This window comes from Pan paniscus, chromosome 15 (genome assembly GCF_029289425.2).
Source record: "Pan paniscus chromosome 15, NHGRI_mPanPan1-v2.0_pri, whole genome shotgun sequence".
In the NCBI taxonomy this organism is placed as follows: Eukaryota; Metazoa; Chordata; class Mammalia; order Primates; family Hominidae; genus Pan; species Pan paniscus.
Window position 1 is genome coordinate 74,187,719 of NC_073264.2, and position 25,960 is coordinate 74,213,678.

At 40.7% G+C, this 25,960-nt stretch overlaps 1 protein-coding gene across 7 annotated transcripts in view; it reads left to right on the forward strand.

Annotated features, from left to right (window-relative positions):
- RBM25 (RNA binding motif protein 25) overlaps positions 1–25,960 on the forward strand; it is a 106,862-nt gene that overhangs the window by 19,927 nt on the left and 60,975 nt on the right. For all 7 annotated transcript variants that reach the window (XM_055097777.2, XM_055097776.2, XM_034937775.3 and 4 more), the window contains 6 exons: positions 679–846; positions 6,820–6,877; positions 11,348–11,508; positions 20,298–20,483; positions 22,762–22,815; positions 23,049–23,132. In XM_055097777.2, coding sequence (XP_054953752.1) covers positions 679–846; positions 6,820–6,877; positions 11,348–11,508; positions 20,298–20,483; positions 22,762–22,815; positions 23,049–23,132 — 711 coding nt within the window. The remainder of the gene's footprint in view (positions 1–678; positions 847–6,819; positions 6,878–11,347; positions 11,509–20,297; positions 20,484–22,761; positions 22,816–23,048; positions 23,133–25,960) is intronic.

The window sequence follows — 25,960 nt, forward strand, 5'->3', positions numbered from 1 at the left end:
GAGAAGGATGTGACATGTCTGATCTCTTAAAAGAACATAGGAATCCTTGTAAAAATTAAAATTTTGAAATGAAATTTGTGTGGACTACCTTTTACATGTTTCCTCCTACCTTCCTAAGGTATATGGCCTAAGGCATAAATTTTAAATGTTCAAGACATAGGCCAGGATCACCTGAGGCCAGGAGTTCAAGACTAGCCTGGCCAACATGGTGAAACCCTGTGTCTACTAAAAATACAAAAAATTATCTAGGCTTGGTGGTGCGCGCCTGTAATCTCAGCTACTCAGGAGGCCGAGGCAGGAGAGTCCCTTGAACCCAGGAGGCGGAGGTTGCAGTGAGCCGAGATTATGCCACTGCACTCCAGCCTGGGTGACAGAGCGAAATTCCGTTTCAGAAAATAAAAGTAAAAATTATGTCTTAAACATAACAAAGTTTTCTTGGTTATTTTTGTTTCTTTTTTAAGAAGAAAGGTAATCTAGTAGTAGAAGTTTACTTGTCACAAATAAGTTTGCATTAATGAAATGTGCTATGCACTTTAGGAGCTTTAGAAGTATACAAGCATGCAGAGCTTAAATAATGTGCTATATATATTTATTTCATCCTGATGTTTTTAGCCTAATGTTAATTGTGGTAGGAAATTTAATTGCTGGATCAATTCTTATTTTGTTTCTTCACCTTAGGTCTTAGTACCCACTGTGTCTATGGTTGGAAAGCATTTGGGCGCAAGAAAGGATCATCCAGGCTTAAAGGCTAAAGAAAATGATGAAAATTGTGGTCCTACTACTACTGTTTTTGTTGGCAACATTTCCGAGAAAGCTTCAGACATGCTTATAAGACAACTCTTAGCTGTAAGTTAAACTGTTTATTTTTCATTAAAAATTTTTTTATCATTCTACATTTCAAACTTAAGCAGAAAGAAGACTTTCAGTGATTGCTTTTTATTTTAAAAAATTTCAATCCTGCGGCAAAGGTGAAAAAATACAGTGAACACATTTGTATTCTTTTCCTAGATTCACCAATGAACATGTTTAGATATTTTATGTACACATGTGTACCACACACACTTTTTTCTTGGATAATTTGAAAGTAAATTGTGACTTAACATTTCACCTGTGAATCCTTCATTTATCTCCTAAGAGCAAGGACATTCTGTGACATAATCACAATGCCACTATCACACATGAAATTTGGCCGGGTGCAGTGGCTTTTGCCTGTAGTTGTAATCCTAGTCCTTTGCGAGGCTGAGGCAGGAGGATCTCTTGAAGCTAGGAGTTCGAGACCAGCCTGGGCAACATATCGAGACACATCTTTACAAAAAATTAAAAAATAATAGGGCCACATTCAGTGGCTCATGCCTGTAATCCCAGCACTTCAGGAGGCCGAGGTGGGCAGATCATTTGTGGTCAGGAGTTCGAGACCAGCCTGACCAACATGGTGAGACCCCCGTCTCTACAAAAAATACAAAAATTAGCCAGGCGTGGTGGCGTGTGCCTGTAATCCCAGCTACTCGGGTGGCTGAAGCAGGAGAATCCCTTGAACCCGTGAGATGGAGGCTGCAGTGAGCTGAGGTCGCGCTACTGCACTCCACCCTGGGCGACAGAGCAAGACTCCATCTCAAAAAAATAATGACAGAGATTAAAAAATAAAAATAAAAAAAAAGCCAGGTGTGGTGATGCACGCCTGTAGTCCTAGCTGTTGAGAATCTGAGGTGGGAGAATTGCTTGAGTCTAGTAGTTGAAGGCTGCAGTGAGCTATGATCTTGTAATTGCACTCCAGCCCGAGCAAGAGAGTCTCTAAAACAAAAAAATATATAAAATTGATATAATATTGTTAACTAATGCACATGTAGTTCATATTTAATTTTCCCAGTAATGGCCATAATATTAATAGTTGTTTTATTTTTCATCCATGATCCAATGAAAGATTTTTATTTACTTTTGAGACAGATTTGCTCTGTCACACAGGCTGAATGAAGTGGTGACATCTTGGCTCACTGCAAACTCTGCCTCCTGTATTTAAGTGATTCTCATGCCTCAGCCTCCCTAGTAGCTGGGATTACAGGCGCGTGCCATGACACCTGGCTCATTTTTGTGTTTTTTTAGAGACAAGGTTTCATCATGTTATCCAGACTTGTCTTGAACTCCTGGCCTCAAGCAAACCGCCTGCTTTGGCTTTCCAAAGTGTTGAGATTACACGCGTGGGCCACCACACCTGGCTAGGGTTAATATTTTGAGACTGTGAGTCCTTTTCCCCAATGATGTTAAACAATGATTTTAGCATCCAGTGATGATTGACTGATTCCTTTTAAAGTTTTATTCTGAGCTTGAATAGTAATAAGTTGTTTAAATTTGGTAAGCTTGTTGATTCACTTTTTTTTACCTTTTTAAGATTTTATCTTGATGATACATGTACATTGTTAAGTGAAATAATGCTGAATGATTGTATAATAAAATAAGGCCAGATGCGGTGTCTCACACCTGTAATCCCGGCACTTTGGGGGGCCAAGGTGAGTGGATCACTTGAGGTCAGGAGTTTGAGACCAGCCTGATCAACATGGTGAAACCCCGTCTCTACTAAAAATACAAAAATTAACCAGGCGTGGTTGTCGGTGCCTGCAATCCCAACTACGCGGGAGGCTGAGGCAGGAGAATCATTTGAACCTGGGAGGCGGAGGTTGCAGTGAGTTGAGATGGCGCCACTGCACTCCAGCCTGGGTGACAATGTTAGACTTTGTCTCACACACAAAAAAAGGAGTTTGGAAGAATGACTATATTCTGCACTGAGAGGATCTGCAAAGATGTCATTCTTCGTCTGTATCCCAGAATCTTGTGTAGGTTCTCTGTAAGGACAGGGCCAGGGTTATCTCAACCTGTGGTTCACCTGGTGAGTAGTTCAGTATGAGTCCTGCAATCTTGCCATCCTCTGGAAATATTGTTGCCTGCTCTCCTTATGCCCCTCTGAGATGCTGGGCAATTACTTTACATCATTCATGATTCTTGTTCCTCAACTATTCATATTTAAGAAATTCCTGTTCTTTTAGAAGACTGGATCTCCTGGGCACTCTGTAAGTTTTAATTAACTGGTTTGAGGATGTTTTGGGTTTCTCAGTTTTGTTTTCTTCTATTACTTCCATGGGATTTTTGGTAATTTCAGTCTGAAGCCTGACTCCATTTTTATTCTTGAGTTTTCTCCTGGGCTTCTTTTCACTGTAGCCACAAGGCCTAATCTGGGGTCTGCAGAGAACTAGCACTTACTCTGCTCTAATGGAATTCAGGAAAGTCAGAAGGTACTGGAGTATAGAAATGTGTTTGCTCCTGTCTGCTTCTGGAAGTCTCTGTTTTGCTATGGTATTACTGCTAATGTTTTCTCCCTAGGTGTATGTGAAAAGATTCTCATCACAAATTCTCATAGAAGTGCCGTTTCTGAGTCTTAGGGCATGCTTATCTGCAGCTTTACAAGATAATTCCACACCAATTTATTTATATTTACTGCAGCAGTGTCATGTCCGAGTTTCTATTCTTACACATCTTTTTTTTTTTTTTTTTTTTTTGAGATGGAGTCTTGCTCTGTCGCCCAGGCTGTAGTGCAGTGGCACCATCTTGGCTCACTGCAAACTCCGCCTCCTGGGTTCATGCCATTCTCCTGCCTCAGCTTCCCAAGTAGCTGGGACTATAGGCGCCCGCCACCATGCCCGGCTAATTTTTTGTATTTTTAGTAGAGACAAGGTTTCACCATGTTAGCCAGGATGGTCTCGATCTCCTGACCTCGTGATCTGCCCGCCTTGGCCTCCCAAAGTGCTGGGATTACAGGCGTGAGCCACCGCGCCCGGCCCTCTTACACATCTTTTTTAACAATTGGTGTTTATTTAGACTTTTACATTGTGTTGTGAAATACCTTATTCCTATTTCAATATGCCTTTTTACTGTTCTTCATAATTTTGATATTATCTGTTGACATGTTATGGTAGCTTGAGGCCTAAACTGTTAAAGGCCTCAGTCTCCCTTCCCTAGCTTCCTTACAGGTGTTACAAGATGGCGAACTTGATAATAAGTATTATTATGTAAATAGTTTTAGCAGAACTAGGTTATGTGCTGTGATTGTATTTTCTTTCTTTGGTTTGTTTTCTTTCTTTCTTTCTTTCTTTCTTTCTTTTATTTGAGATGGAGTCTCACTCTGTTATCCAGGCTGGAGTGCAGTGGCGTGATCTCAGCTCACTGCAACCTCGCCATCCGGGGTTCAAGCAATTCTCCTGCCTTAGCCTCCCAAGTAGCTGGGATTATGGATGTCTGCTACCACACCTGGCTAATTTTTGTATTTTCAGTAAAGACGGGGTTTCACCAGGTTTGCCAGGCTGGTCTGGTACTCCTGACCTCCAGTGATCTCCCTGCCTCAGCCTCCCAAAGTGCTGGGATTACATGCGTGAGCCACCGTGCCTAGTCCATTTTCTTATTTTAATTTTTTATTTTTTATCTTTGAGACAGAGTCTCGCTCTGTTGCCCAGGCTGGAGTGCAGTGGCAAGATCCCAGCTCACTGCAACCTCTGCCTCCCGGGTCAGTGATTCTTCTGCCTCAGCCTCCCAAGTAGCTGGGATTTCAGGCACCCGCCACCACGTCCGGCTAATTTTTGTATTTTTAGTAGAGATGGGGTTTTACCATGTTGGCCAGACTGGTCTCGAACTTTTGACCTCAAGTGATCCACCCACCTTGGCTTCCCAAAGTGTGGGGATTCTTTTCCCTTCTTTTTCCCTTCTTTTCTAGAGCTCCTCCTGTCAGGTCCCTTTGTTCGTCTCATGTGTTCTGGTTCCTCTAAGTCTACTTTTATCCTTGGATTTTTTTCTGTCTTTTCTAGTATTCCCCTTATTGCTGTTCTGTGTTGGGTGGTTTGGATCCTATATCTTGCTTGTGCCGACACATAGTAGTTCCTGTTATATTGGGATGATACATCCTCTGTATATGATGTACATGGTATATATGGGTATGTGGTTGGTAACTTTTCTGAATCTAAATCTGAAGTGCTTTTTATTTCATGTGGTCAGTAGTTTACCGGGATATAGAATTCGGTGATGAAGCTTATCTTCCTCACATTGAAGGTGCTGCCTTATCGTGTTATAGCATCTAATGATGGTTTTCAGAAGTCCCGCATCATTCTGAATGCTCTTTGTGTGTGAACTGTTTTTCCCTGGAATGCCTCTCCTAGTGAGGATTTGACTGATTGGAGGTTTTAGTTCCTAATTATGTGAAATTCTTCGAATGTTTATTTGATTTTCTTATTTTTCTTATATCATTGTGTTGGTCACTTACTTGGTGGGCCATTTCGTTCTGGAGACTTTTTTCAGGAGAAATTTTTGAGCTATTTGAGAATTCTTTTTACTTTCTTCAGGAACTCTGTTTGGATGTTGAGCTTCCAGGTTTGACCTATGTGTTTTTGATTTCCTATTTTCCATCTCTTACTATTTTGCACGGGTTCTTGGGACTTGTCCTTAACTTTACCTTCCAGACTTACATTGAAATATTTATTTTTAATGCCATGTTTCAAGTTTCCATTAGTTTTCTCTTGTTCTCTGAAGATTTCTCACCTACACCCTCCTCCCTCTGTCTTTTTTTTAACTGGATGGAACTTTATTTTATTTTTCTTTTTTGAGACAGTCTCATTCTGTTGCTCAGACTGGAGCGTAGTGGCATGATTACAGCTCACTGCAGCCTCGATTTCCTGGGCTCTAGCCATCCATCCGTCTCATCCTCCTGAGTAGCTGGGACCACTGGTGCATGCCACCACGCCCACCTAATTTTTTTATTTTTGTAGAGACAGTGTCTCCCTATGTTGCCCAGGCTGGTCTTGAACTCCTGGGCTCAAGCAATCCTTCCACATCAGCCTCCCAAAGTGTTGGGATTATAGACGTGAGCTACACCTGGCTGCTTTTATTTTTAAAGTATAATAGTGTCCTACCGTTCAGATAACCTGCCCTCCTTCACATTTTGGAATATTTCTCTTTATTTTTACAGAAAGCTGTTTTTGTTTATAGTTAAAGTCTTGCTGTGTATCTGCATTTTCTTTTCCCAAGTTATTTTTGCATATCGTATCAAGCGTTTTCCCATGTTAATGGGATGGCTGGGCACAGTGGCTCGTGCCTGTAATCCCAGCACTTTGGGAGGCTGAGGCGGGCAGATCACGAGGTCAGGAGTTCAAGACCAGCCTGGCTAATATGGTGAAACCCCATCTCTACTAAAAATAAATTAAAAAAAAAAAACAAAAAACAATTAGCCAGGCGTGGTGGTGCCTGCATGTAGTCCCAGCTACTTAGGAGGCTGAGGCAGAAGAATCGCTTGAATCTGGGAGGCAGAGGTTGCAGTGACCCAAGATCATGCCACTGTACTCCAGCCTGGGTGACAGAGCGAGACTCTGTCTCAAAAGAAAAAAAAATCCTTTATAAATACATACATATTGTTTCAAAACATTTCTTTATAGATTCATAATATTTACTTAAATTTATTATAGTTTGTTTTAACCATTCTAATTTTAGGCATTTAGGTTTACGTGTTTATTTTGTTAGGATAAGTAGTGATGCGAAACTTTTAATAAAAGGTAAACAATATTCTGCAAATGAAGAATCAGTAAGAATTTATATTTTTCTTTAAATGATTTGTTGTTCATTTCTTTCATGTGATAAGTTTGTGGGAATTGCAAAAATTTTCGCAAATATAGTTGCTGGTTTTTTATTTTATGTTTTTTATCCCTAGTAGAAATATAATTTTGCTTTTAGTTACATTAAAAATTATTTTGTTAAATGGTAGCAATCTTTTTGTTTTGTTTTCTTTTTAAGAAATGTGGTTTGGTTTTGAGCTGGAAGAGAGTACAAGGTGCTTCCGGAAAGCTTCAAGGTATGTCATTTTTTTCCTTATTTGCTGAAATCACTTTAACTAACCTGTGTGCTTAAATCACTTTGCATGACTTAACTCTCATTGTCTTTATCAGTAAGACTTATTTTATTAGCACTCTTTGTCCTCTTTTTTATTGAAATAGGGTTAAAAGGCAGTTTGGGAAAATATTGGCTGAGAATTGAGATCAGAAGGAGGAAAAAGGTGTGAGAGGAAAGGAAAAAATTAAAATTGCTCAATTTAACTGGTTTCTTGTTCTTTCAAAAGTCTCTTTTGTCTCAAGAAATGACTGCATGATCAAAATGGAACAATTAGTGTTAGTAAGGGAGAAGAAGAGACAATCATGGCCTGTTAACTTTTTTTTTTTTTTTGAGACCTAGTCTCACTCTGTCACCCAGGCTGGAGTGCAGTGGCGTGATCTTGGCTCACTGCAACCTCTGCCTCCTGGGTTGGAGCAGTTCTCCTGCTTCAGCCTCCTGAGTAGCTGGGATTACAGGTGTGCGCCACCATGCCCGGCTAATTTTTGTATTTTTAGTAGAGACAGGGTTTCACCATGTTGGCCAGGCTGGTCTCAAACTCCTGACCTCAGATGATCCACCCGCCTTGACCTCCTAAAATGCTGGCATTACAGGCAGGAGCCACCACACCTGACCTCAAATGTCAATTTTTTAAATAGTTGATTTGATTCAGGATCTATATGAAGTCCACACATTGCAACTAGTTGGCAATTTGTTTTAAGTCTCCTAATATTTTTTTATTAGCACCATCCTCTAACCAACTGAGCTAACTGGCCAGACTCTTAATATTTTAAGTTATTCTATTTCTAATTTTCCTTGCAGTTTATTTGTTGAAGAAACTGGGTCATTTGTGCAATAGTATTTTTTAAGTTGAGTTTTGCTGAATGCAGCTCCAGTACTATAATTTGCCATTAATCTATCCTCTGTGTTTTCTGTAAAGTGGTCAGTAGTTGTACTTGATGTGTGCTGTGTGGTGGTTTTTTTTGTTTTGTTTGTGTTTTTTATTTTTTTGGAGGAGTTTCGCTCTTCTTGCCCAGGCTGGAGTGCAGTGGTGTGATCTTGGCTCACTGCAACTTCCACCTCCCAGGTTCAAGCAATTCTCCTGCCCCAGCCTCCCGAGAAGCTGGGATTACAGGCACGTGCCACCATGCCCGGCTAATTTTTTATTTTTAGTAGAGACGGGGTTTCTCCATGTTGGTCAGGCTGGTCCTGAGCTGCTAACCTTATGATCCGCCCACCTCAGCCTCCCAAAGTACTGAGATTATAGGCACGAGCCACTGCTCCTGGCCGCTATTTTTTTTTTTTTTTAATGTTTTTATTCTAGCACCTTATAGCAAGAATACTATAAAGGTAGTATTCTTCCATCAGGGAACACATGTGAGATTGTCTTTTTTGTATGTGTAATAGCATCAGTGTTGCCAGTGCCTAGATTGATTAATTCATTAGGAAGTAATTCATCAGTAGTCTTTTTTCTTTTTTTTGAGACAGAGTCTCGTTATGTTGCCAGGCTGGAGTGCAGTGGCACAATCTTGGCTCACTGCAATCTCCAACTCCCTGATTCAAACGATTCTCCAGCCTCAGCCTCCCGAGTAGCTAGGATTACAATAGCATGTACCACCCCACCCAGCTAATTTTTGTACTTTTAGTAGAGACAGGGTTTCACCGTGTTGGCCAGGAGGGTCTCGATCTCCTGATCTCGTGATCTGCCCGCCTTGGCCTCCCAAAGTGCTGGGATTACAGACGTGAGCCACCGCGCCCGGCCTCATCAGTAGTCTGTTTTGAAGAATTCTGTCATTCTTTTATTGAGGAACAAATCTTTTTCATATATTAGTAGAATGCTTCTCTATGGAGAAAGTTGCCCCTGCATCTACTGTTTGGTAACTTAGAGGCATTTTTGTTGTTCTTGAGATGGAGTTTTTCGCTCTTGTTGCCCAGACTGGAGTGCGATGGCACCATCTCAGCTTGCTGCAACCTCCGCCTCCTGGGTTCAAGTGGTTCTCTTGCCTCAGCCTCCTGAGTAGCCAGGATTACAGGCGCCCACCACCATGCCTGGCTAATTTTTTGGTTTTTTTAGTAGAGGCGGGATTTTGCCCTGGTTGCCAGGCAAGTCTTGAACACGTGACTTCAGGTGATCCACCCACCTCAGTCTCCCAAAGTGCTGGGATTACAGGCTTGAGCCACCATGCCTGGCATAGAGGCATATTTAATACAGAATAGGCAGGATAGATGCACTGGCTTTCTTTCTTAAAACAATGAGTTGCTATCTTCAGCATTCTCTAGCAGTGACTGATTTTCTTTTTTCTTTTGAATTATTGTGAACTTAGGAATTGAAGCATATTTAGTGTTATTGTATTTAATATGGATTCATTGTAGTTATTATCACCATTAAAGCTTAACTTAAATTGTCTCTGCACTTTACATCTCCAGTGGTTTTGACATGACCCTGAACACCTTTGACAGCTGCTTTGTTATCTGGTATGACAATTTGTTCTAAGGTCATCTAGTATAATAGGTTTTCGGCCCCAGACTTAGAATCAGCCATTTCTCCAGGGGAAATGGTTTTGAAGATCACGATCTGGACACTAGGTGCACTCATATTAACAGTGGTTTGGGATGGGCGTGGTGGCTCGAGCTTGTAATCCCAGCACTTTGGGAGGCTGAGGCAGGCGGGTCAAGAGATCAAAACCATCCTGGCCAACATGGTGAAACCCTGTCTCTACTAAAAATACAGAAATTAGCTGAGTGTGGTGGTGCGCGCCTTTAGTCTGAGCTACTCAGGAGGCTGAGGCAGGAGAATCGCTTCAACCCGGGAGGCAGAGTTTGCAGTGAGCCGAGATTGCACCACTACACTCCAGCCTGGTGACAGCGCGAGACTCCGTCTAAAAAAAAAACAAAACAAAACAGTGGTTTGGTGTTTGCTTTTAGGTTTTTCCAGTGTATACTAATTCAGATTCAGGACTAAAAGGTTTTTATTTAACCTGTTTTGTCATATATTTGTATCTCCTTTTTCCCCACACTGAGGTCCCTGAGTTTCAAGGCCATTGGGGATGATAAACTATTAATTACTGAGTTGCTTTATCTCACATTGCACATATAACAGTTTCACACTAACAACATTGACACTATCATCAGCAATATGATCATTTAAAATTACTTTTCTTTTTTTTTTGAGACAGGGTCTCTGTCTGTTGTCCAGGCTGGAGTGCAGTGGGGCAATCTCAGCTTACTGCAACTTCTGCCTCCCGGGTTCAAGCAATTCTCCTTCCTTAGCCTCCCTAGTAGCTGGGACTACAGGCATGTGCCACCACACCCAGCTAGTTTTTGTATTTTTAGTAGAGAGAGGGTTTCACCATGTTGGCCAGGCTGGTCTGGAACTCCTGATCTCAGGTGATCTGCCCGCCTCTGCCTCCCAGAGTGCTGGGATTACAGGCATGAGCCACTGCGCCCGGCCTAAAGGTACTTTTTTGAGGGGCATATCTGTTTGTCTTTATGGTATATCACACTGAAAATGTTATAGTCAAATTTACTATTTTAATATCAGTAGTTTTTTTCTGTTTCCTGTCATATACATATTTAGATTTATTTGATTTTATTTTCAATTTGTTGGTTGCTCTTCTTAGATTTAATTTTGTTTTAATATTTCTGTTAAAGTCATCTTAATAGTGAGATTGACTAGTTATAAAAGGAAATAGATATAAGTAAAATAGACTGGTAACTAGGATACAAATTCTGTAATTTAACATCTCAGAATTGAAAAGTGCATTGTTTGTGTTCCTGCAGTCTGTTCTTTCTTGTGGCTGTTTGGAAGTCTAGATAGGGTGAATTTATGAAATAATTGACTCCTTTTTTTTTTTTTTTTTTTTTTTGAGACGGAGTCTCGCTCTTTCGCCCAGGCCGGACTGCAGTGGCGCTATCTCGGCTCACTGCAACCTCCGCCTCCTGGGTTCACGCCATACTCCTGCCTCAGCCTCTCGAGTAGCTGGGACTACAGGCGCCCGCCACCGCGCCCGGCTAATTTTTTGTATTTTTAGTAGAGACGGGGTTTCACTGTGTTGGCCAGAATGGTCTCGATCTCCTGACCTCGTGATCCACCCGCCTCGGCCTCCCAAAGTGCTGGGATTACAGGCATGAGCCACCGCGCCCAGCCAATTGACTCCTTTTAATCATGAATTTCATTGACTCTGCCAAATATTTTATTAGAGCTTCTAATGAGTAGCAGTTTGTCTGATTTGAATTTTTCTTCCTCTCCTCTGTTTTTCCCTTTTTTTCCCCTTTGGTTGTTTGAGGGTACTAAAAGTGAAATGGTTATCAAAGGGAATTGGTGGACAGGGGTGGAATTATGAATTGAGTGGTCTTTGTATTAAAACATTTGGACTCCAGTGATTCTACTTTTCCATAATTTTTTTTCTTTTGTAAGTGAATTGGTATTTCACTAATTGTTTTCATCCATTGCTAGCCTTCGGATTCTGTGAGTACAAGGAGCCAGAATCTACCCTCCGTGCACTCAGATTATTACATGACCTGCAAATTGGAGAGAAAAAGCTACTCGTTAAAGTTGATGCAAAGACAAAGGCACAGCTGGATGAATGGAAAGCAAAGAAGAAAGCTTCTAATGGGGTATGTTTTCTGTCGTGTTATCTTTTCTAGGCCTGACTGTGCTATTTCAGTGTAATGCTTCTCATTATAAATGAATCTAATATGGGGCTTCAAAAGATCATCATGTATGTGCTTGTGGCTTAATATAGAAGGGTATTTTATAGTTTGTAGTTATTTTAAGTCTTATCTGCCCATAGTGGGTGGATGACTGTTGGTTTGCTTGTTCCAGGTTGGGATGAAAGTAGTAAGGGAGGCTGGACAAGGTTAACTTGCCAGAGAAAGCACTGGTACAGACTATTCCAAACAGAGCTAATTCATTAAGGCAGCTTTGTAAGTAAGTACAAAATATATTTCAACCTACACAATTTTTATTAGTTTCCCTCTCTTTTAGAAGTACACCGACTCTAAAATGAATGAAAGTCTGATTACTTGCCTTAGCTTGGGGACTTTATCCAAGCTCTACTAAGTGAAGCTAAAATAAAGGACATTGTTGTATATTGTATTTTAATGTATACATTATTACCTCCTCAGCAAAGTGAAACATAGCTAAAACTTGAGTATATATTTCCTTCATTTCTCTTCTTAGTTCCTTTTTGGCATCTCATGCTGAACAAATCCAAAATAGATTTATTAATGCCTTCCCCCAACACAAACAAAACCGGAAGAGTCTTTCGCTGTCGTCAAATTTTTATTATCTTTCAAAATAGAGATCGCTTTTTGCTGGGCATGGTGGCTCACGCCTGTAATCCCAGAACTTTGGGAGGCAGAGGCGGGCAGATCACCTGAGGTCAGGAGTTCGAGACCAGCCTGGCCAACGTGGCGAAACCCTGTCTCTACTAAAAATACAAAAAATTAGCCTAGCGTTGTGGTGGGTGGCTGTAATCCCAGCAACTCAGAGGCTGAGGCAGGAGAATCGCTTGAACTGCAGAGGCGGAGATTGCAGTGAGCTGGGATCTAGCCATTGTACTCCAGCCTGGGCAACTAGAGTGAAACTCTGTCTCCCTGCCACCAAAAAAGAAAAAAGAAATACCTTTCATGTTCCCTCCAAGCTCTTTGTTAAAAAAAAATAAAAACCAAACCCAAAAAACTCACAAAATGAAGCAAAGTATAAATAATCAATTAAATACCACCTGTAATCCCATCATCATAAGCAACACTGTAGGCAGTTTGGATATATGTTCTTCCAGACATTTTTCTGTGTATGAATGTGGTTCATTTGTTTTTTGTTTTTTGTTTTTTTTTTGAGACAGAGTCTCTCTGTCGTTCAGGCTAGAGTGCAGTGGTGCGATCTTGGCTCACTGCAGCCTCTGCCTCCCGTGTTCAGGTGATTCTCCTGCCTCAGCCTCCTGAGTAGCTGGGATTACAGGCATCCACCACCACGTTCAGCAAATTTTTGTATTTTTAGTAGAGATGGGGTTTCATCATGTTGGCCAGGCTGGTCTCGAACTCCTGACTTCAGGTAATCTGTTCTCCTTGGCCTCCCAAAGTGCTGGGATTACAGGTGTGAGCCACCACACCTGGCCAAATGTAGGGTTTTGTTTGTTTGTTTGTTTGTTTGTTTGTTTGTTTGAAATGGAGTCTCCCTCTCTTGCCCAGGCTGGAGTGCAGTGGTGTGACCTTAGCTCACTGCAACCTCCACCTCCCAGGTTCAAGTGATTCTCCCTCCTCAGCCTCCCAAGTAGCTGGGATTACAGGTGTCCGCCACCAGGCTCGGCTACTTTTTGTATTTTCACTATGTAAGTGAGGCTGGTCTTGAACTCCTCACCTTAGGTGATCTGCCTGCCTCAGCCTCCCAAAGTGCTGGGATTACGTGTGAGCCACTCCACCCGGTCAGCATTGCCTGTATTTCTAAAACATAAGTATAATTTTTTGAAACTCTTGCTTATATTATGTGAGACCCATCCTTAATGGTTTTGGATTTCTTACAGAAAAAAGTACCCCCCCTCTTTTTTTTTGATGCAGTCTCGCCTTGTTGCCCAGGCTGGAGTGCAGTGGCGAAATCTTGGCTCACTGCAACCTCCACCTCCCAGGTTCAAGCGATTCTCCTGCTTTGGCCTACCGAGTAGCTGAGATTTTAGGCACCCGCCACCACCCCCAGCTAATTTTTATGTTTTTAGTAGAGGTGGGATTTCTCCATGTCTTCCAGGCTGGTCTTGAGCTCCTGACCTCAGGTGATCCACCCACCTCGGCCTCTCAAAGTGCTGGGATTACAGGCGTGAGCCACCGTGCCCGGCCATAAAGCCCATATTTTTAGGATGACATTCAAGGCTCACTGCAGTCCACGTTTCTAGCTTCCGTCTTCCCTCCCCTGCACATACTACTGCATGTACCTCCACAGTCTTCCTTTTTGCTTTGCTGGCATCTCATGTCTTTGTTGCCTATCCAAGCTCCCTGTTGAAATTCTATCCATACTTATAATTAACATGTCCCTTGATTCATACAGACTTTATCAGCCTGCCCTTAGTTTCTCTCAGACAGAATTAAGTCCTCTGTTCCCATATAAAGCAGATCTTTATAGCTGTTTTAGTAGATATTGTTTATGTATCTCTCTCTTTCACAGCCCCTTGTAACCCATCTCATTCCGATATTCTCTTTCAACCCCCATCTCTGATTACAAATAGAAAGGGTGATAAGTTTGTGGGCTGTGTCTCTTTAATCTTGTACCTCCACAGCATCTAGGACAGTGTCTTGCCTAAAGCAAGGATGGAATTAACATTTGTTAATAGACGCTTATCTGTCAGTCTTACTATCCTCACCCTGCTTCATAAGGAAATTATATTTTATTTATATTTTATTTCAAATCAGTAATACTGCCTGTCACATCACTAAAACCTCAAAAAACAGAAATGTTTGAAATAAGAATTTTCAGGTTTGCCTTGTGATAACTGTATACTAACTAGTTGAAAGTATGGATTCAGTATCTTCAAAGTGTTCTGATTTGCTAGGACTCACTGTTTTCTTGTGTTTAATCTTCAGTTTGTGAGGTCATTTAATTTGTAGCATTTGCAAATGTTATACTGAAAAACTCTGAGAATGAAATAAGTCACTATACTACGTATTTTTATAAATAAGGAAGTGCACAATTATGTGACTTCGCATTTCTTGCTTGCTTGCTTTTTTTGGGGTGGGGACAGAGTGTTGCTCTGTCACCCAGGCTCAAGTGTGGGGTGGTGTGATCTCTGCTCACTGCAACCTCCTATTCCCAGGCTCCAGTGATCCTTCTGCCTCAGCTGGGACTACAGGTATGCACCACCATACTGGCTAAGTTTTATATTTTTTGTTGAGATGAAGTTTCACTGTGTTGTCCAGGCTGGCCTTGAACTCCTGGGCTTAAGTGATCCACCTACTTCAGCCTTCCAAAGTGCTGGGATTACAGGCAGGAGCCACTGTGTCCAGCTTACATTTTTTGTATAATCAACATTAGCCAGAGTAACCACACTTTAGATTTGTTGGTCTTCAGGAAAAGCAATATGTGTCTGGATGTGGTGGCTCACACCTGTAATCCCAGCACTTTGGGAGGCCGAGGTCGGAGGATCACCTGAGGTCAGGAGTTTGAAACCAGCCTGGCCAACATGGTGGCCATCTCTACTAAAAAAGAAATACAAAAATTAGCCGGATGTGGTGGTGCACACCTGTAATCCCAGCTACTTGGGAGGCTGAGACGGGAAAATCACTTAAAACCCAGGAGGCGGAGGTTACAGTTAGCTGAGATTGCGCCACTGCAGTCCAGCCTGGGTGACAGAGTGAGACTCTGTCTCAAAAAAAAAGCGAAGTTACATGCAATAAAATCACACAGAAAAATTATTTTTAATAAAATGAAATTAAAACAATTGACAGATATCAGTTATATGATTTATTGTTCCAACTGTTATATGTGTATTTCTGAGTGCCCTTTGGCTTCTTGCCCGGTGGTACTTGAAGTCATAGGATAAACATGGCATATTTTCCTGAAGTGTCAATATTACTCAACAAATATAGGTTAAAAAAGCATTCTATCTGATGTAAAAAAAAATTTTCAAATAACTTAAACAAATATTACTATATAGTGGAGTAGATTAGAGATTTGCCATGATTTTTTTTTTAAGGGTGGTGGGGGGTGTAGGGAGAGATGAAAGTCGGAGAGTGAGAGATTGGAGGGAGGGAGCAGGGGGAGGGGAGAAGATGGTGGGGGCGAGATGGGTGGCTACTGCCGCCATGATTTTTCAGTATAAAAATATGACATGGTGATTGTTTTTTATTCTTGGTCGTTGATTAGTTGGAGAAATTTAGAAAGCTGTTAAGTAGAGGATAGGAGAATGAGACATTGAAAACCCTTTGTGTTGCTTTATTAGGCATTTTCCTCGGAGGCAGAAGAGAAAACAATTAGTTCCTTATTTCTCATTGACTAAAAAGGAAACATGAGTTTGTCTAGGGGAGCAACATATTTTTCATGATCCAGAATTTTTTAAAAAAATTTTCTTGCTTTTTTTTTTTTTTAATTAAGTTTTAGGGTACATGTTCACCACATGCAGGTTTGTTACGTATATATACATGTGCCATGTTGGTGTGCTGCACCCATTAACTCGTCATTTAACATTAGGTATATCTCCTAATCCTATCCCTCCCACCTGCCCCCCAAAATTTTCTTTTTTTTATGAGATGGGGTCTTGCGTTATTGCCCAGGCTGGTGTCGAACTCCTGGGCTCAAGTAGTTCTCCTGCTTCGGCCTCCCAAAGTGCTGGGTTTACAGGCATGAGCCACTGCGCCCAGCCAGATTCAGAATTTTAAGAAGAATTTTGCGCATGTGTAAGGTGTCTTGTCAAACAACTTGACTGAACATTTTAATTTAGATTTTGCAGAATTTGCAGGTGTAACTTTTTTTCTTTCCATTTCTTATTGACCTCTAGTAGTAAAGTATTCCGTGTGAGGTGGCCATGCTAATTTAGTTCATGTCCTATTGCTTTCTGGCTGTCCAGCAAAAATAGTATAGGAGACAATATATCTGCTTGTATGTCACAAGTCATAGTTATTAACCATATATTCAAGAATGAACACTGACAAGTGCTGGAAACACAGTTATTCTCTGGAAAGAACCTATTTAATAGAGGACAGCTGCTTCAGGGGAACATCTTTGTCTGGAAATTAGCCTGGCTGAGTACATTTTCTCAAAAGAAAGAACTCTGCATTTCCTTAAATTTTTTAAAAGGTTTGTACTTTGGATTCTAGACCTCAGTGCCAAAGAATGAGCCCAGCAGAGCTGTTTAACTTCACAGCTACTAGCTTTACTATTGAAATTTTAATTTCTCTGAAAAGAACCAACTAGGCGGGCCATGTAAACATTACAGATAATCTGTCAGCTTCCTATATGGCTGAATCCTTCACGTTTTGTTTCCCAGTACTACTGATTATGCTTTCTGGTTTCTCCCTCTCTGCCCACCGAAGTCTCACTCTTGTCGCCCAGGCTGGAGTGCAATGGTGTAATCTCGGCTCACTGCAACCTCCGCCTCCTGGGTTCAAGCGATTCTCCTGCCTCAGCCTCTTGAGTAGCTGGGAGTACAGGCACCCGCCACCACGCCTGGCTAATTTTTTGTATTTTTAGTAAAGATGGGTTTCGCCATGTTGGCTAGGCTGGTCTCAAACTCTGGACCTCAGGTGGTCCACCCGCCTCGGCCTCCCAAAGTGTTGGGGTTATAGGTGTGAGCCACCGCACCCGGCCATCTGGTTTCTGAAGTATAAGAAAAAAACAGGAAATCAGAAAATCGTGTATAGTTGATATTCCAGAGATAGAGCTTTAGATGAAACTTGCCAGTCTGTGGAGTGGTCTTTCTAACCTGATCATCTACCATGATGATCAGGTTTTTTTTTTTTTTTTTTTTTTCTTGAGACAGAGTCTCACTCTGTCGCCCAGGCTGGAGTGCAGTGGCGCGATCTCAGCTCACTGCAAGCTCCGCCTCCCGGGTTCACGCCATTCTCCTGCCTCAGCCTCCCGAGTAGCTGGGACTACAGGTGCCCGCCACCACACCTGGCTAATTTTTTTTGTATTTTTGGTAGAGACGGGGTTTCACTGTGTTAGCCAGGATGGTCTCGATCTCCTGACCTTGAGATCTGCCTGCCTCGGCCTCCCAAAGTGCTGGGATTATAGGCGTGAGCCACTGCGTCCGGCCTAAGTTTTTTGTTGTTGTTATTGTTATTGTTTTTTTTAAAATATTAGCAATCAGTTATGATTTTTGGGTTAATAAACTTTTCTTCTAAAAATGTGAATCAGTTAATTCCAAATGCTTTATCTCTAATAGTAAAATAGCCATATTGGTATTTAAATTTTGGTTTACAGTGGAAACAATAATCAATTTAGGGTCTATAAGGATTTTTTTTTTCTTTTGAGACGGAGTCTTGCTCTGTCGCCCAGGCTGGAGTGCAGTGGCGTGATATTGGCTCACTGCAATCTCTGCCTCCCGGGTTCAAGCCATTCTCCTGCCTTGGCCTCCCAAGTAGCTGGGACCATGCCCGGCTAATTTTTTGTGTTTTTAGTAGAGACGGGGTTTCACCATGTTAGCCAGGGTGGTCTCCATCTCCTGACTTAGTGAGCCGCTGCACGCGGCTGGGGAATTTTTGTATTTTTTTAGTAGAGACGGGGTTTCACCATGTTGGTCAGGCTGGTCTCGAACTCCTGACCTTGTGATCCGCCCGCCTCAGCCTCCCAAAATGCTGGGATTACAGGAGCGAGTTTTGTGTGTGTGTGTGTGTGTGTGTGTGTGTGTGTGTGTTTTTGATGGGGGTGGAGACAGAGTCTCGCTCTGTCTCCCAGGCTGGAATGGAGCAGCATGATCTCTGCTCACTGCAGTCTCCACCTCCTGGGTTCAAGCAATTCTCTTGCCTCAGCCTCCTAAATAGCTGAGATTACAGGCACATGTCACCATGCCCAGCTAATTTTTTGTATTTTTGGTAGATGGGGTTTCACCATGCTGGCCAGGCAGGTCTCGAACTCCTGACCTCATCATCCGCCCACCTTGGCCTCCCAAAGCGCTGGGTTGCAGGCGTGAGCCACCAAGCCCTGCCAAGTGGTTAGTTTTGTAATAACATGTAATGCCTTATATTTAAGTTATCTGTGTCATAACCCATCTGTTACTCTGTAGTGATACAGCTTGAGGAGAAGAGAGCGTTTTTCAATTTGGATTTTATCCGTCTAAGTGCAGCATCTTTCTCACAGTATGCTCTTAAGAATTTGTTGATGGGTGTGGTGCTCACGCCTGTAATCCCAGCACTTTGGGAGGCTGAGGCGGGCGGATCATGAGGTCAGGAGATCGAGACCACCATCCTGGCTAACACGGTGAAACCCCCATCTCTACTAAAAATACAAAAAAATTAGTTGGGTGTGGTGGCGGGAGCCTGTGGTCCCAGCTACTCAGGAGGCTAAGGCAGGAGAATGGTGTGAAACCGGGAGGCCAGAGCTTGCAGTGAGCTGAGATCACGCCACTGCATTCCAGCCTGGGCAACAGAGCAAGACTCCGCCTCAAAAAAAAAAAAAAAAAAAAGAATTTGTTGAGCAAATTAATTTAAGAAATAAAATGTTTGTTGAATATGTATCCATTGGAGACAGCTTTCAGAATGCTTGTGGTCAACTTATAAAGTTACTGCTAAGTTACATTGTTAAGGAGGCACAAGGCATGAAACTCACCTTGAATAGAGTTGCAGGAATTATGACCAAGAGCCAGGCATGTATGCATATGAGCATGGTTCTTGTATGTATCTGAAAATGTGCACGGTATATGTTTACCAAGTAAGTCGTTAAAAACTTTGGGGCATGCACAACTATTGTAGCACAACTATTGTAGCACATTAGAAGCCAACAATTTTCCCCACATAGAGGGAATAATCTAGACTTCTTAGAAAATAATAATTATTATTATTGAGATGGAGTTTCGCTCTTTTGCCCAGGCTGGAGTGCAGTGGTGTAATCTCTGCTCACTGCAACCACTGCCTTCCGGTTTTAAGCGATTCTCCTGCCTCAGCCTCCCGAGTAGCTGGAATTATAGGCATGCACCACCGCACTCGGCTAATTTTTGTAGTTTTAGTAGAGTGGGGTTTCACCATGTTGGCCAGGCTGGTCTTGAACTCCTGACCTCATGATCCGCCCCCGCCTCGGCCTCCCATAATGCTGGGATTACAGGAGTGAGCCACTGTGCCTGGCCAGAAAATTATTGATAAAGACCTACAAATACTTACTTTGATTCCTTGTTAGGGTTGTAAGTGTATGGTTTCTATAAGTGGTATGTATTCCTGCATTATAAGCACTTGTAGAAAGCAAATAGGAAATAAGCCATCATTACAGCCCCTAAACTCCCGATTCTTGCAGTTTGGTATATTTAGCAATCTGATGTTTTTGTTTGTTTGTTTAATCTACATACAATTTTGCTTATTCTGAGTGGTAGCTATCACAATTAACTTAAAATTGTATTTTGCCTTTACTACGTAACTGAATTTTCAACTGTTTATCTGTTTAAAAGAGTCGTTACTATTTGTGTACCTATTGAGCAAAACAGTCTGAAAACTTGTGAATGGTTTGCAGATGTGTTGTATAGTGTGCTAGTCCTGAAATTTAGGGACCAGAATTTTTTAGCTATTAAGAAAAAGAAAATGAAAATGAACTAGTATCTCAGGAATAAATTAAAAAATGAAGCTTTTCTGATGTTAAGAACAAAACCAATTCTGTGTTTAATAGGACTACAGAGATGTTTTTGAGAAAACATGTATGTTTATTAACTCTTGTTGTAGAGTGATTTTGATTTTCTTGCTTGATTTTTCTTTCCCCTGAATTTGCTGTTTTGTTTAAGAATGCAAGGCCAGAAACTGTCACTAATGATGATGAAGAAGCCTTGGATGAAGAAACAAAGAGGAGAGATCAGATGATTAAAGGGGCTATTGAAGTTTTAATTCGTGAATACTCCAGTGAGCTAAATGCCCCCTCACAGGAATCTGATTCTCACCCCAGGAAGAAGAAGAAGGAAAAGAAGGAGGACGTATGTGTTCTGACAACAACATATCATTTCTACCATTTGTTTTTTATGATATCACTCTTATACTTTGATTACATGTCAGTTTTCTTTTTTCTTTTCTTTTTTTTTCTTTTTTTTTTTTGAGATGGAGGCTCACTTTGTCTCCCAGGCTGGAATGCAGTGGTGCAATCTCAGTTCACTGTAACCTCCGCCTCTGGGGTTCAAGCGATTCTGCTGCCTCAGCCTCCTGAGTAGCTGGGACTACAGGCATCCGCCACCATGCCCGGCTAATTTTTTGGTTTTTAGTAGAGACGGGGTTTCACCGTGTTAGCCAGGATGGTCTCAATCTCCTGACCTCGTGGTGGACCCGCCTCAGCCTCCCACACTGCTGGGATCACAGGCGTGAGCCACCGTGCCCGGCCACATTTTAAACTTTTTTACAGAGACAAGGTCTCACTATGTTTTCTAGGCTGGTCTCCAACTCCTGGGTTCAGGTTATCCTCCTGCCTCCGCTTCCTAAAGTGCCAGGATTACAGTCATGAGCCACTGCGCCCGGCCCTTATTTTACTTTGTTTGCCTATGGTTGTTCTGTCTCTGTTCTAAGCAAGAAACCAGATCTGATTCACTGAAGATTTCCACTCACTCTTAATTTTTAGCTGCCTTTCCTTAAGAAACTATGTCGCATTCCCCTCCCTGAACAATAATGGTATTGAATAATCAAACTGGAGGATTCTGAAAGAGCAGTACAACTTGAAACATTCCTCCTCAGTGAATTGATTGCTACCTCTTTGTGGCCCTAAGCTAATTGTCCAGGTTGAAAGAAAAGGTTTAGTTTTCTCATACTTATTTCCTTTGGATAAACTTAGATAAATTATAGGAAGTGTTCTTTTAAAAATACTGGAAGAAGCCAGAAGTGGTGGCTGACACATGTAGTCCCAGCAACTTGGGAGGCTGAGGGGAGAATTACTTGAGCCCATGAACTTGAGTCTAGCCTGGGCCACAGAGCGAGACCCTTCTATAAAGTAAGAAAAAAAATCCCACAAATATTGGAAGTGTTTTATTTATGTTTTTGAGACAGTATCTTGCTCTGTCACACAGACTGGAGGATGGTGGCGCAATTACGGCTCACTGCAGCCTTGAATACCCATCCTAAAGTGACCCTCCTGTGTTAGCCTCCTGAGAAGCTGAGACTATAGGCATGTGCTACCATACCCAGCTAATTTTTGTATTTTTTGTAGAGATGGGGTTTCACCATGTTGCCCAAGCTGGTGTTGAACTCCTGAGCTCAAATGATCTGCCTGCCTCAGCCTTCCAAAGTGCTGGGACTACAAGTGTGAATCACTCATAGCCGGCTCAACGTGTTTTATATGCATGCATTATGTAATAAAAAAGTACTACGCGGTATATATATTATGATTAGTTATGAATGGATGGTTACATTTTGTATTATTTTAAATTTCAGTGCCTTTTTAGGCCATATTCAGTTTTCTTTGTGGCCAGATACATACATTTTTATTATTTGGTATGTGTTTCCTCGTTTGGTCATAGAACTTTTCTTTTTTGTTCCCCCACTATCCCCACCCAAGACGGAGTCTCACTCAGTTGCCCAGGCTGGAGTGCAGCAGCTGCGATCTCAGCTCACTGCAAGCTCTGCCTCCCGGGTTCAAGCGATTCTCCTGCCTCAGCCTCCCGAGTAGCTGGGACTACACGTGCCTGCCGCCACGCCCAGCTACTTTTTTGTATTTTTAATAGAGATGGGTTTCACTGTGTTAGCCAGGATGGTCTCGATCTCCTGACCTTGTGATCCGCGTGAGCCACCGTGCCCGACCCATAACTTTTCTAAGGAGGTGTATTCTGTTAGGAATGGTAATTGGTAGGGTCAGTAAGGTACAGGGTAATTGAGGCCTGTAGAGTTCATTCTTCCTCTTTCTTCATTAGTGGGAAAGGAGAAAAATAACATATTTGTTTGATGTGGATTGGGAGGAGATAATAAATTCTTCCTCTGTGGCAGGAGTTATGGGTAAATATTGTTGGTATGATTAGAAAGCCCTGCTACTATGAGAGCACCTTCTATATTTCCATTTCTTGGAGGTGTTGGAGTATCCAGAGAGGAGGGTAGTGTGTGATCAGTTATTGTAAAAAGAGTGAAATCACTTTTATTCCCAAGTAATTTGAAATCAAGAAAGCATCACAGAAGTGTACTGTATTGTTCACGTCATAAATGTATAGGGCATTGCTTTGCAGATTAGTATGAGCTCTGTTTTTCTTTTTTAAAAAAGATTCTTGGTGGATTTTTTCACAGATTTTCCGCAGATTTCCAGTGGCCCCACTGATCCCTTATCCACTCATCACTAAGGTTAGTTTAAATTGTAGGCTTTGACAATACCTGTGTTTACTGCTGATTGTTGATTTGTCATTCTTGTCTATCTGATTTTTCACTATTTAACTTTAGATTGTTAGATTTGTTATTGTGGATATTCTGTTTACTTATTTACTCTTTGAGACCTATACAGAATATCTAACCTTTAACTGTTTATATTGAAGTAGGGTGTTCTTTATTCATTCCCTCCTGTGCCCGTTTTCTTTTAGGAGGATATAAATGCTATAGAAATGGAAGAAGACAAAAGAGACCTGATATCTCGAGAGATCAGCAAATTCAGAGACACACATAAGGTAGTATTCTTGTCTTTTCACTTGATACCAATCTAGACTTTTTACAGAATCCAAAGCAAAGAGACAAAAAAAATCAACCTTAAATTAGAATATAATTTTAAATGTTTTTTATAGGTTTAATTGATATTTAGATAGAAAAAAGAAACAGAAGACCAATACCATATTAAAGTGGTCCTTGACATGTTGTGCTTAGTTTTTTCAGTTACTGACTATTCTGCAGTCATCTCACTTTAATATGAATAGAAGCTAATTTTATTTTTAGATTTCAACATAAACATCAAGGTCAGACTTAAATTAGATTCAGGGGGCAGCAGGATAACATACACTGTAGTGTATTTCTGGGGGCAGTTATTTAACTTGATCTTAGGAATACCTTTTCTTTAGAGCTGAGATTAAAATTTACATTTTATATTTGTATAGATTTAAGTTGAGTGGGGGAAATTTTAAACAGTAGGTCAGTGGTTACCAGACTTACCAAATTTTAGATGCATGGAAGAACTGTAAATTCCCATAAAGCTAATCTATTCATTGACCCCCACCATTATGATAGAGATCATATGGTGACTAATGCAAGATGAAACTCTCAGCTTGGAAAGTAACAAGGAATAGGATGTAAGTATGAGCTTCTGTTTTTTATTATATTTATGGATGCCCCCTCAGAAAAATATGCAAAGGGGTAACTGGCTTGGAAATGGGTATTTATGCATAGTAAATCCCACTCACGAGTTTTGCCTATTTGAAGCTTCTCTCAATGACAGTGCATCTGTGAATGTTCGCTGGTGTTGAAAATGATGCTTTTGAACGGTGCAATGCAAACTGCATGAAATGTATTTTGATGGTAGAGATAATAAGGTGTTGCTGGTTCTTACTGATAGACTGAGAGATCTTTAACTCAGTGAAATGTTAAATGTTCATTTTCTCTTTTATTCTTACTTTTTCCCATTGCTTTCAAAATCTGCAGTTCACAAATAATGCCATTGAATCAGTGCTGCTGAACACTTACTATCCAGATGCCCAGCCCTCGCTCACATACACAATGCTTTTTCAAGAATTAAATGTGTCTAAGAGCACAAACATAATTCTCCCAAAATTAATTTTGAGAGTTGAAAAGGTGGTCTATGGGAAATCATTTTCGATGAATAATTTTGGTTAGGTATAATACTGAAATTCAGGACCGAGTAAGCTTAAAAATGGTATATGGTTGTGTGTGTGGTTTACCCCCTTTTTGTTTTTATTTATTTGTTAAACCCTGTCATGTTATTGGTAAATTATGAGGAAATCATGTTTTAAGAAAAATTCAAAAATATATTTGCTTTAAAGTTTGGGAATCTGTCAGGCATTTTACTGCCTTAGTATTATTTCACTGGAGGGAATGTTTTGAATTTTCAGAATGTCTTTTCAAAATAAAAAGAAATCAAAATGAAAAACCAAAACAGTTGTTTTTTATTGGGTGGTTTGGCTAAAAGGGTTGTTTGAAACTCCAGTAACAAAAAATGAGCTCAGTGAACCTTTGCATGTTTTGGTATGAGTTTATTAAATAACCACAGACTGTCAGGGTATCAGCGTGGCAGGGGGCGTCCATTTACAGCACGGATGAGTCTGAAGAGAGAATAAGGTAAGATTTATGATTTTTTAATCTGTCCTTTCCTCTTCATGACTTTCTTACATAATTTTAGACTCACCTCATTTCCCTTCTCCAGTCTTTCTTTAAAAATATACATGTATATGTTTACATGTATACCTGTATTTGTATACATGTGTGTATATATATATATATATCTCATATATAAACTTTAGGAAACATTTAGTATGGACTAGATTCACTCACTTTTTCATTTACTTAGAACCAAACTTTTGAAATGAGTTCTGAAACAAATGGTTATTTATATAACTGAATATAAGGAGCACAGTGAAATAAGCAAGAATTAAAAATTGAGGAATTCTACAGGAAAAATTAGTATTGGAACAGCTAAAATATTCTGTAAGTATCTATTTCAGAAATAAACAAATTTCTTTATAAGTGTATGCCATTGAGGTAAGTTTTATATAGTCTAGCCTCATTTTACAATATAAATTTTTATATTCATTAAAACTGTTTCAGAAATGAGATTTTTCCCCCTTTAATAGCTGTTAGTTTCTGTCCTCTTTCTATCATATCTTATTTCATCCCTTTGTAATTTCAATGTATTCAGTTTTGACTTTGCCCGTATTCTACTTCGATATAGACTGGCACAGCAACTGAATATATTGCTCATACATTAGCTTTCCTTTCATAACCTGCTATAAGTTCTCTGATCCATGAGGAAGAGAAAAAGAGTATCTGACAGGTAAGATTGCTTTTTAAAGTTGTTTTAAATGCATTACATGACTGAGAAAAGAAAAATGCACATTTTATTGTTGCAGTTTAAAATTTCATTTTGGTGAAACTAAACGTGAAACAAAAGGGATAAATGTGTTTTGTTTTGTTTTGTTTTACCTGTTTGGGGTATTTTTTTCTGAGTTTGTGTAGAAACCGTGTGGTACACTGGTAATCTTGTCAGGGTACAAACTTGGTCTGACTTTGTTATTTGGTTTATTTGTGAACCATGTACTTGCTCTTCCTCCCAGAAACATAGCTTGTAGGCAAGGTTAATCCAGTGTTGGCGATCCATGTCCTAGCACAGCATCTGTAAGTTAATGCACAATCGTTCCTTCCAAGGATGGATTTATCATTGTAAATATATTTTCATTGTCTTACAGGCATAATGGGCATAAGTATGTTGCTTTTAAATATTTTAAATTAAACTATTACAGTTACATATATTTTGCTTGAAGTGAGTGATTTTCAA